Consider the following 11,158-nt stretch of genomic DNA (forward strand, 5'->3'; position numbering starts at 1 on the left):
ACTGAGAAATAAAAAGCGCTCAGAGAGCTTCTTCCTCTCGGTTCCAGCTGTTGTCTCATGGAGCTGTTCAGGATGATTTACTGTCATGCTGATGAGCCACAGAAACACCATCTGATGGACTGTGGCAGAGCTCAGGAGGTCTGGTCTGTACTGCGAGGCCTCGGCCTGGTTTCTGATTTGAACTACAGCTCTGTCACGTGTGGATGGCTCGGAGAAAAGATGCCTTCTAGACCAAAAGAAGTGTTTCAGCTGACCATTAGTACTGTATGTGTTAAACTGTGGAAAACCAGATGTGCCACGATCATCAAACCGACTGATCGACGTGGTCATCAAACGTGATCACTGACCTCAGAGGGAGGAGACCGTTAGATAAAAATCAGGATCTGCTCTTTGGCTTTTGTCGACCTTTGATCTGAGAGACCTGCTGCACTGAAGGAGGAGCTCACAGATTGGACATGACAGTCAATGAACTTTATTTATGGATTTTTTATCACAACAACTTTTTATCACGTCTGTGGCTTGGATAGTATGTGTGTGATCTGATGAACTTTGGCTCCTCATCAAAACACTTTTAATGTGTCTCTGTTGTTGTATTATTATAATGGCCACATTCCATATCAATAAATGTAATGAAATGTGAGAAATTACTGATGAATTTTCTCAGCTTGTCACTGAATTTAGTCAGTTTTTTCATGTGGTTTCATCCTGATTTTGCGATATGAAAAAAACATTTTCACCTCCTGTCTCAGATTTTAAAGTTAAACAGGAGACAAGAGATGAGTTATGAATATTTAGATTATATTATTCCGTATAAGAGGATGAGAAACTGTCCTCAGCTGCAGGGTCGGTGACTGTGCATGTATGAAGAAAACAAACATCTCAAAGCTGAGAAGAGTTTGGAAATCGGTGATGAAAAGGCTGACGTGTGCACTTCACGTACCTCTGCAGGTGTGTTCACGTGTTCATCATCGGCCGACAGAGAGACGCGTTTCAGGTGAAACACAAGCTTTTCACTGAATGTCTGTGGAGACACTTAACCAGCGATAACCTCTTCAAAATAAAATCTGCATATTCATGACACGTTTCACAGTAATGTGATTAATTTTTCAATAACAGGAGCATGAGGGATCACAATTTGAAGTCCAGTGATTACGTTAGTTATTAATCTCAATAACGCTTCATTATGTTGATGTTTTGTTGGTTTGTTGACAGTCTGAATTAGATGGAGGCTTAAAGCCACTTTGCTTCCTGTGAGCTTGTGATGACGTGAAAGTTTAGCTCTTGTTGTCCAGCAGAGACACTGCTGTGGACATTTTGTGCACTGCAACCCAATAACATGACAAAACCTGCTTGATGAAGACCTCACAGCGGTTTGTTCAGTTATTCATGACTGAGTGTGTGTATGACTGAGTGTGTGTATGACTGAGTGTGTGTATGACACTGAGTGTGTATGTGATATGTCATGATGTCATATTTGTTGGTTTAACATTATGTTAATTATTCACTTAGGCTGTCACATTGTACAGAATCTAAAATCACTTTAATTAAAACCTTAAAGTGTCTGGATGTGTATAATTACTGCAGATGTTAAAGTACTGCTGTCCTGGTTGAAGCGATGTGGGCTCGATTTGTTGGATTCATTAACTTCCTCAGCGGTGGGGAAAGTAATCAGATCCTTTACTGAAGTAAAAGTACAGATGCAGAGAGCAGAAGCAGAAAGTAGCTGAAGTTGTGAGAGTGTTCCAGGTTCATCAGAGATTTTTAATTAGTGCACAGAGCCGCTGGACGAGGATCAATGGATGTGGACACAAAGCTTCCTGTTTGTTTCCAGCTGCAGTCAATGTGGGTTTTTTCAAGTGTGACCACAGACGATGATTCTTGTTGTTTTTAACCCAAAATTACGATGTTTCCTGAAATCCAACCAAAGCGCTGTTGTGCCTGAACATATTCTGACAACAAACAAATGACGTCATTGTGCCGATCAGACCAGAAGCCATGCTGGAATTGTTTGTCTGTGTGTCTGTTGTTATTGATTTTAACGGAGATGCTTGTATATTTAAGTCTTTGCATCTATCATTCAATCATATAATGTCACTCTTTATTTGGATTATACTTTTCAATAAAAACTACAGTCAGGAAAAATCTGTCACTAGCAGCTGTCTCAAAATGTTTAAAAATACAGTTTTATATTCTTCTTCTTGACACAGAACCTTCCTCTGATTCACTAACTTTTGACCTATTAGCATGGAACCACCAGGTAAGACCACAACGTCACCGGCTGATCAATAACTACTTACCACTCAACAGTGATGCAATATGTCAAAAATAATCAAACACAAAACATTTCCTTAGGAATGAGTTTTTTCATCTGTATATTTGGGAGTTTACATACATATTATCTCAGTGATGAAGTATGTATATGACAATAATTTATAGCTTAGAGATTCATTTCTGATTGTTTTCTACTTCAAAAAGAATTAAATGAAACTGACTGGCCGTACGAAAGACATAACAGAACAAATGGCTCAAAGAAACCTTTATTTCTGGTAAATAGTTTAAAAGTGCACTGAACAAATATTTCAGAGGGGACGAGCTGTGGCATACAAAATTCACACGACACAAAACAAAACGTGACAATCATGCCATAAAAATGTGAGGAACTCAGCATTTTTCTGTCTCGTGTCTGCGTTTATGCCTCTGATCAGAGGTTACAAAAAAAAAAAACCCAAAAACTTTGACAGGACATCATCAAATGTCTTCGGTGTGAGGCAGCGTCATCATAAATCCAGTCACATTTTAACCTCCAGAGGTGTCTTACACCTTTTGTCCAGCAGAGGCCGACATTCATGGGTGAGTTTTAAAGGAGGCAGGAGGTCATTCACAGCTGTCGAATTCCCTTTGATCACAATAAAAATGCAATTTAAATAAAACAATGATAATAAAAAGTTCTCTCAGAGAGGAGAATAAAAAGCCGAATGAGGCTTACTTCATATGAAACACACAGCACAAAACTTCACACACTGCTTAACAGTGTTTTTCAAAGTAATCCATTAAAGTGTGTTTAAGGATTAACGTAACTTGCGTATAACTTGTACATAATGTGTGTTTTCCTAACACTGTCCTACTTTAAAGGAATATTTTCACATTTTCAACAACACGCTGATTCACTCTTTTGCAGCGAGTCAGATGAGAAGATCGATCCGCCGCGATGCTACGGAGACCGTTAGCTTAGCTAATTTTAGCATAAAGACAGGGAAGGGACACAGCTAGCCTAACTCTGTTTACAGTAAGTTTAGCTTTTTACGCGGGCTCGAGTCAAACAGACAGCTTAAACAAAAGACATGATGCTGATTTCAGAGGCTGATTTAACAAACTACATTTACTCAAGTTCTGTACTCAAGTATTCCCTTTTTATGCTTCTTTGCTATTTTGCTCCGCTACATTCATATTTCATATTTACCGTACAGACTGAGCACAGCATTGATCTTCTCATTCCCAAAACGTTGAACTGTTCCTTTAACTGTTCACTTCTAGCTGCGCGCCTTCGTGGCGTAAAATGAACATTTGATACAACATGATGCTAAATTTCACATTGATCAGTAAGTGCAAACTATTGCTCTAAAATAAATATTTCAAAGGTTTAAAAAATCTGTTTGATCTTTGGGAGTGTTTGGACCATCAGTCAGTTACTGTTGACGGAAACATGAACCTGGGCATTTTCAGACCTTCTAAAGTATTTGTAACATTTTACAGAGTGAATGATTAATCTCAAAAACAGAATAATTGATCATGAAAACGATCACTTGCTGCAGTCCTGCCTGTGTGGAGGATTTCATTAGCTATTGGACAGTTTGACAGGTCATCTGGACCAGACTCATCCAAAAGATCAAATTATTATATTTGTTATTTACCTCGTAATTATTTGTTAACATTCAAATTAGACTAACTAGCTAGTCTACAGCCATGCTAGCAGATCTGTGAGGCAGTGCTTTGAGCTAAATGCTAATGCTAACATAAACATGGCCACAGTGGGAGCAGCACGCTGAACTCCAGCAGATAAATGAGCACCATTTTAGTTTAACTGCCAAACACAAAGTGCAGGTGAGGCTGACGCCATTAGACTTTCAGGTATCAGTGCTGGACAGATAAAAAAATAGACATTTTCCACAATCAAACACTAAGCTGCAACAAATAACTACTTACTGACACTAGATGATGTAGAAATAGATTAATTTGACTACAAGATACAAGATGGATTATTTTGTTTTGGTTAACTTGGTTAATAAAGAGGTACAGTAAAGCTCTGGTCTCTGGTGTCAGTGTGTGTTTGCTATAGTTTCTTTGATCATTTTGCATAGTTGGGCACAACACAAGTGCAGGCCACAGCCACTTTGATAAAATCCCTTTTCAGCACATATTTGCCAGGGTCACGTTGGCACTTATACCTCCTCAGGACCATCAGCTGAGCGAACACCGGCACAGAGTTGTAGCTCAGCTCTTCACGCAGGTTGATGATGCAGCCCTGACAAAGGCACTCGGCGACGGCGATCTCAAGAGGGATCCTGTCGACTTCTTTATCGAGGCTGATGGGAGACAATTGGACAGAACAGACATCAGTAACTCACAAAGTCGCTCCAGGGCACTTCAGAGGTGTCCTGGAGGTCAACTGGCATCTCTCCAGCTGCCAGTTGAACTCAGACCAGATACCCTCCGGTCCCCAAGCCAAGACCTAAAGGACTGAACCACTGCCACCCTAAGGAAGCCAGCTGTCATTAATTAGCTGTATTGCATCATCCAGTTTTATGCTCCTGCTCCACAAAAACAAATGGTTTTCAGTCAATGGTACAGATATGGATTTTGAATAAACTGCTCTATGAAACTAAGTCATAAGTGTTGGCATTATGTTGATTTTAACAGCCATATCAAGTCGGTAACAGTCTAACATCACCTAAAAAATAAAACTGAGGATACACGAAAAACTACTGCCTCCATCTCAGGCAAGACTGCCGTCAAGGTCTTTTCTCAGGTCTCTCCAAGGAAGCACAAGCCGCCGGAGCCGACCACGGCCGTGCCGGACAGTGCAGGTTCCACCGGTTTCAGAGGCCTCCAGAGGGGGCGCTCTGCCCTGCAGAGAATACACGCCTTGACTGTTCTTTTAACAGAAAGCTGCATGGAGGACGGAATAAAACCACGACGGAGATAAAACCTGACCTGCCTGAACCTCCACGTACATTCAGAAAGCTGCTGCAAGAGTCCCCAAAGAAAAAGACAGCTGGACTTTTTTCGGTGTCACTGGGTTTCAGTTTGAGCTCCCTGTCACCGTTGTGGTGTGGAGAGGGAGGTTTGAGGTCTGCTCTGCAGCCTCTGACACGACCACACACCGAGCACACAACTCCGGCTTGTATGAGGTCACCCGAAATTCCCAAACCACAGATACGTTCAGTCTGTTGTTTTTCCACATATTAATATTGGATGAAAATTAGCCTTTAACTGACGTTACGCTGCTCTGGTGACAGTCCCTCTGTCTCTCTTAGTGATGGGCACGCCAGTTCTTTTAGATGTACTGAATCACTAGAATCAGTTCACTAGAAAGATTCGTTCAAAAGATTCGTTCACCGAATCACCGAATCATTCTGCTTGGCAGGAGGAGCCTGCGACTCCCGAACTGATATACGGCTGAACAGTTCAGGTTTCAGTTCAGTGCACAGCTTCCAGGACCGGGAGACGAGAGTGTTGTGACTGTGTTGCTTTGACAAACACATTTGTAAATATAAAACTATATATAACTATATTATAAATCATGATGTTTTAAGTGTCCTATCCTATGGTATGCTATTTAACTGGTCTACTCGGCAAATTGGGCTCAGTGAGGATCCGTTCACTGAACGTATCCTCCACAGTACATTCAGTGAAGGATTCATACTGAATATGCACCGTTCCCTCGCAAATTGTCGCAATGAGATGATCAGACAGTCACGCGTTTTCTCAGACTGCGGGTTTTATACACTATTTGTTACATGCTGTGTCCTACTGTACGTGAGTTGTTGCGGTGGCAAATTTAGCAGAGTTTAAAAAAAAGTTAGTTTTCTCCGAGGTACACTAGAACACAACACACCCCCATCTCCCTCCGTCGCTCCTGCCTCGTGCCTGCTACAGCTGCTGAGTCTCACTCTCTTCTCATTACTGCCAGCATAACGTTTTAAGTTTGTTTATCTGGAAACTAAATCTGTTAAAACATCGGGGAATAACGGTCGCCATGAAAGTGTATCCCTCAGAGGAAAATGATTCAGGAGAGTGTAGTTCACTGAGTGATTCAGGCGTCGGTGACGCGGCGCAGTCGGCGCTTCGCGGTCCCTCCCTCCCTGCCTGCCTGCAGCGGCTCGTTCTTTTGAACGAATCGTTCACGAACAACACAACACTAGTCTCTCTGTCTGTCTCTCTCTCTGTTAGTGACTCAGTAACCAGGGACTAAGTGGACCTTTAAAGACCTGTACTGTCACGTGACCCATCTTTTAGGATCTGTCTGATTGAGTGATCACAATCAATCAATTACTAAGTAATTAATCAGAGCAGAGAGATGAAAATTCAGGAATAAAGAATCCATCTGAGTGTGTAATAATCGGTTAAATCTCTGGATATCGACGCTCGTCTTTGTCTTGGTTGGATGTGTTCAGGTTTTGGACAAAAGGCCAAATTTAATGACTTCAGCTTTAAGAAATCCTGATTTGAACTGTTCCCGATATTCTGACGTTTAATAAACCGGCTGATAAATCAAAACAGTGGTTACTGCAGCCACAGCTACTGCTGTTATCACAGTAAGCTCACTCACAGTATTGCAGTAGTGGTAAGTACATTTACTGCTACCTTCAGGTGCATGAGAATTTACATTTTCTACTACTTGATACTTGTACTCTACAAATCAAATAGAGATGTAGTATTTATTGTTCTACTTCTTGGCTATTCTGCATAATGTGTACTTTTACTTGAGGTATTTTAAGCATATTTTGATGCTGATACTTTTCTACTACTCTGCAAAATTTTGAAGGAATGACCTTTACTTATAAAAGAGTATTACACACTGGAGAGTACTACATTGTGGTACTGCTACTTTACATAGCTAAAAGATCTGAGTATTTCTTTCACCATTATAGTGTTGGTACTTTCACTTAAGTTAAAGATGTGAGTACTTGCCAGAAACCGAATTCTGACTACTGCATCCACTTCTGCAGTATTAGTACTTTTACAAAAATAACTGGTCTGAGTACTTCCTCCACCTCTGTAGTATTAGTACTTCTACTAAAGTAACTGGTCTAAGTACTTCTTCACCTCTGCAGCATTTGTACTTTTACTAATGTAACATTCTGAGTACTTCCTCCACCTCTCTTGTGATACACAGTTTTTGGGCTCACTCGTGACAGCATTGCGCATTTTGTCCCCCCGCGGTCTCCGTACTTGTCTCACCTGTACCTCCACGGTGACACGGAGCGGTTGCATATGTCTCCGTGCATTTCCGCGGCGGTCTGTGCGCATGTCCTCGCGTCCCGCAGCGGCTGCTGGTTTTTATGAACCAACAGTTTGTCCCAGTAGCGCCTCTGAAACTTGTCCACACGATTATTCATCTCGTCTTCGCTCATGCACCTGGAGCCGCCGCCAGAGGAAGAGGAAGATGAAGAAGAGGGCTGGCTGTTGAGGATCAGCAGCGACCAGAGGAAGATCTGCAAACACAACGAAACATGTGAAACTGTGCGGAAACTCCGCTGACAGATGAAACCGTTCAGTTTCTGTCGGACAGCGCTCCTTCTGGTTCACACTCACAGGCACCATCTGCAGACGGAGACTCGTCATCCTGAACCCGGACCGGTTTGACTGAGACCAGCAGCTCCACTGGATCCAGTATATATACAGTATCCATACCTGAACGCTGATGGAAGCTGCTGGAAAATCCTTAAACTCACTAACGCTATTTCCTTTGACTGAATCACAGAGAAACGCGAGCTTGAGACCCCGCCCCTCTCCTCCGGGAGGTGCCTTCATCGATCACACCTGACTTGTAACTAAGTACATTTACTCACGCTGTACTTAAGTACACATTTGAGATAGACTACTTATACTTTTGTTTTTAGGCCACTTTCTGCTTCTGCTCCACATCTCAGAGGGGAATCCAGTACTTTTTACTTCAATTACTTGACATCTTTAGTTACTTCACAAATAGGAGCTTTGAATATTAATCATTTAGAGTTTATAAAATGTGAAAAAACAGAAGTGCAGCTGATGAGGTGAGTCGATTAATCAGTTAATCGATTGGCAGACACCTGTTCTGATTAAAATATTCGATGTGTTTTAATTGTTTGGACCAAACAAACATCGTGACAAAACAAACATTCTCACTGGTCTCAGGATGTCTCCAAAGCAAACGATCGATGGATTCATGGAGGAAATCATCAGCTGATTCGTCCAAAGTGAAACAGAATTCTGCTTTTTCACGAAGGCATGAGTCACAATAATCTACTTCGATGAGACAGAACAGTCACAGAGGACATTTTACTGCACTGACAAGGTTTTCTTTTAATACTTGAAACATTTTTTCCTGATTATACTCACAAAGTTTTCCTGAAGTAACATTTTCAGTGCGGGACTTTTACTTGTAGTGGTATTAGTACTTGTACTGAAGTGAAGCATCTGAATATTTCCTCCAGCTGTCTCTGCTTGAGCTCTCCTTTATGTTTTCTGCATAATCGGTGGCACAGATACCGCCTGTGTGAGTATACGATGGCGTATTCTGCTGTAATAAAACTATACTGACGATGTTTTCTCTGCAGACACTTTTAATCGTTGCAGCTTTGGACTTTGTCACCGTAATGTCCCAAGAGTCTAATCAGAGAATAAATGACATGCTGGGCTTTACTCTTTCGTTGTTCTTGATGTATTTAGAGATTTTGGTGTGGCATCAGTGAAGTATTAGTACTTTTACTAGTACAGGATCTGAATACTTCCTCCACTATCATCTGTGATTGCACACAAGAGGTCAGCTTGTCCATTTGTAAACCGGGTGAAGAGTTTGTGGCTGAATGGGGCAATAAAATGAAGTTTATTATTATTATTCTCACCTTATCCTCAGCTTTATTGAGGCAGTCCAGAGCGCTTCAGACAGTCAAAGTGTGAGAATGACATTTCAAACCTAAAAGAAATAAAAACACCTGAATAAAATCAATTAAAAACCACAGGATTTCAAAAATGACATGAAGAGAGATGAAAGGATTGATAATAGTTCCAGCAGTCGTAGCTTCTTCTGTGATGACGCTGATGTTTTCTTTTTCACAGGAAGAGTTAAAGTCACGTACATTAATAAACCCTTTTTCCCTTTGATCTTGGACATAATGCATATTATGGTCTGTTATTAGCTGACTACATGTGGCATGAAGTTGTACTTAAAGATATTGAGTTTATTTAAATTACGAGGTGTTCATGATCCCGAGGTGTTCACAGGCCAGATGGGATATACAATATAATCCCTCTGCAGCTGAAAGTCACTTCATTTTATGGGTCAATTGCCAGAAAATTAATTGGCAACAATTTTAATGATCGATTAATCATTTTTCTTTCAGCAAAAAATGCTTCTCCAATGGGAATTTTTACTGCTTTTCTGTCTCTCACAGCATTCACTAATGAATCTATAATGTAGATGATGAGTTGGGCTGCGGCCTGGAGGACCTCCACAGGGGGGCGTCCCGGAAATACTGCACTTTTACTCCATTACATTAAGTTACCTGAAAGATTAAGATTTTCCATGAAAGACACAAAAATGATAATCTTATAAAATAGTGTTGTTACGATTGAGCCAGCAGTTTCCATCCTCTTTACCTCATAATCAGCATATTCTTAAGCTAATATTTGTTTTTTTTTTTTTTTTAAATATTCATTATTACTTTTACTTGTAACAGAGTATTTCTACACTGTGGTACCACTTCTCCACCTGTCGATCTAGAAATGTGCTCACACCCACAAATAAATAAATCAGCATCTGGACACATTTACAGTTTCCTCTTTATTGCATGCTTTCAGGATTTTTCCACTTCCCCGTCTGCTTTTATTTCTTGTGTTTTTCCTGCGTACTGAAGATGTCATCAGGAGCGTCATCTCATATTTGTGCCCCCTCCTTTGTTATCAGAGGACATTCAGAGGTGCTTTCGCTGGTGATATGTGCGCCTGCTGCCTCGGCTCCAGCAGAAATGAAACCAAAGCACTCTGCAGACTTTGACCCCGAGCTGGAGCGGCCCACGCAGCGTGACGACACACACACCAATTCTGCTGTGCTGCGCTTCCATACTCTAAACTATCTCCTCCCCCTCTGAACCTGGTGCATATATATATGTTTTGCAGCCTATATTTAGAAACCCTTAGCCCTTTGGCACTGTCACTTCTTTGAGTCTGTAAACGTCTGAATATCCAACACAAGCCCCAAAACACAACTTTTCAAACAGTCTGTTAAACAAGTGAAGTCCCATCTCGGACAACATGCTCCACACATGTGCACGTGGATTTCGTAGGTTCCATAATGGCGCGTGGTCTCCGACGTCCTCGGAGACCCTCTGATGAAATATTTATGCAGACTGACACAGAAAGTATAATTTCAGCTTCACAGGTGAGCTGACTTCCTGTCTAGATCTCAGATCTGTCTTTTAATGCCTTCAGGTCAGGTAGGCCGCTCGCTGGATGCCGGGTGTTGAAGGGGACTTTCCACAGCTACATGATGAAGTTGCAGTTTTGAGCTGGTGAAGCTCTCCATGGCAGTCCTCACCAATGATTTACCATCTGAGATTTTTCCTTTCGGAATGAACAATCGCACATTATGATGCACATCAGCGTTGTTTAGATTTGACGTTAGCATTTAGCTTGAACTGTGGCTAAGTGCAGCCTCATGGAGCTGCTGGTGAGGCTGTAGACTCTTACAGCTCACGAGACGAACTGTTTGTTCTGAGCTCATCAAACTTTTTAGAGATACGTGCTTCTCTAGAATATGATCCATTGCTGTAGATTAAAGCAGCCGACAGGATGTAAAGTAATTCAAATGAGCTCCACCTGAAACACCTACAGCAGTAAAATCCAAACGTCAGTCCTGTCCTTTCACCGGATTTCATCCACTTTAACAGCCTCTCAC

General features: G+C 41.4%; 1 protein-coding gene across 1 annotated transcript; it reads right to left on the bottom strand.

The window, feature by feature from the left end:
* Positions 1 to 3,785: 3,785 nt before the first annotated feature.
* Positions 3,786 to 7,920, bottom strand: LOC143325574 (interleukin-17C-like). The gene is made up of 3 exons (XM_076738748.1): positions 7,816 to 7,920; positions 7,462 to 7,715; positions 3,786 to 4,583 (listed from the first exon to the last, which is right to left on the bottom strand). Exons 1-3 carry the CDS (start codon positions 7,843 to 7,845, stop codon positions 4,346 to 4,348), a joined length of 522 nt encoding a protein of 173 aa, XP_076594863.1. The 5' UTR covers positions 7,846 to 7,920; the 3' UTR covers positions 3,786 to 4,345.
* Between the last annotated feature and the right edge of the window lie 3,238 nt (positions 7,921 to 11,158).

This window comes from Chaetodon auriga, chromosome 1, assembly GCF_051107435.1.
Source record: "Chaetodon auriga isolate fChaAug3 chromosome 1, fChaAug3.hap1, whole genome shotgun sequence".
NCBI classification, from domain to species: domain Eukaryota; kingdom Metazoa; phylum Chordata; class Actinopteri; order Chaetodontiformes; family Chaetodontidae; genus Chaetodon; species Chaetodon auriga.

What these genes read in the sequence shown, in the direction of transcription:
- LOC143325574 (XM_076738748.1), bottom strand. Translation starts at nt 7,845, where the DNA reads ATGACGAGTCTCCGTCTGCAGATGGTGCCT. An exon ending in TCCGTCTGCAGATGGTGCCT is followed by an intron (nt 7,716 to 7,815) that starts GTGAGTGTGAAC and finishes TTGTGTTTGCAG; the next exon opens with ATCTTCCTCTGGTCGCTGCT. An exon ending in GTGTCACCGTGGAGGTACAG is followed by an intron (nt 4,584 to 7,461) that starts GTGAGACAAGTA and finishes GTCTCCCATCAG; the next exon opens with CCTCGATAAAGAAGTCGACA.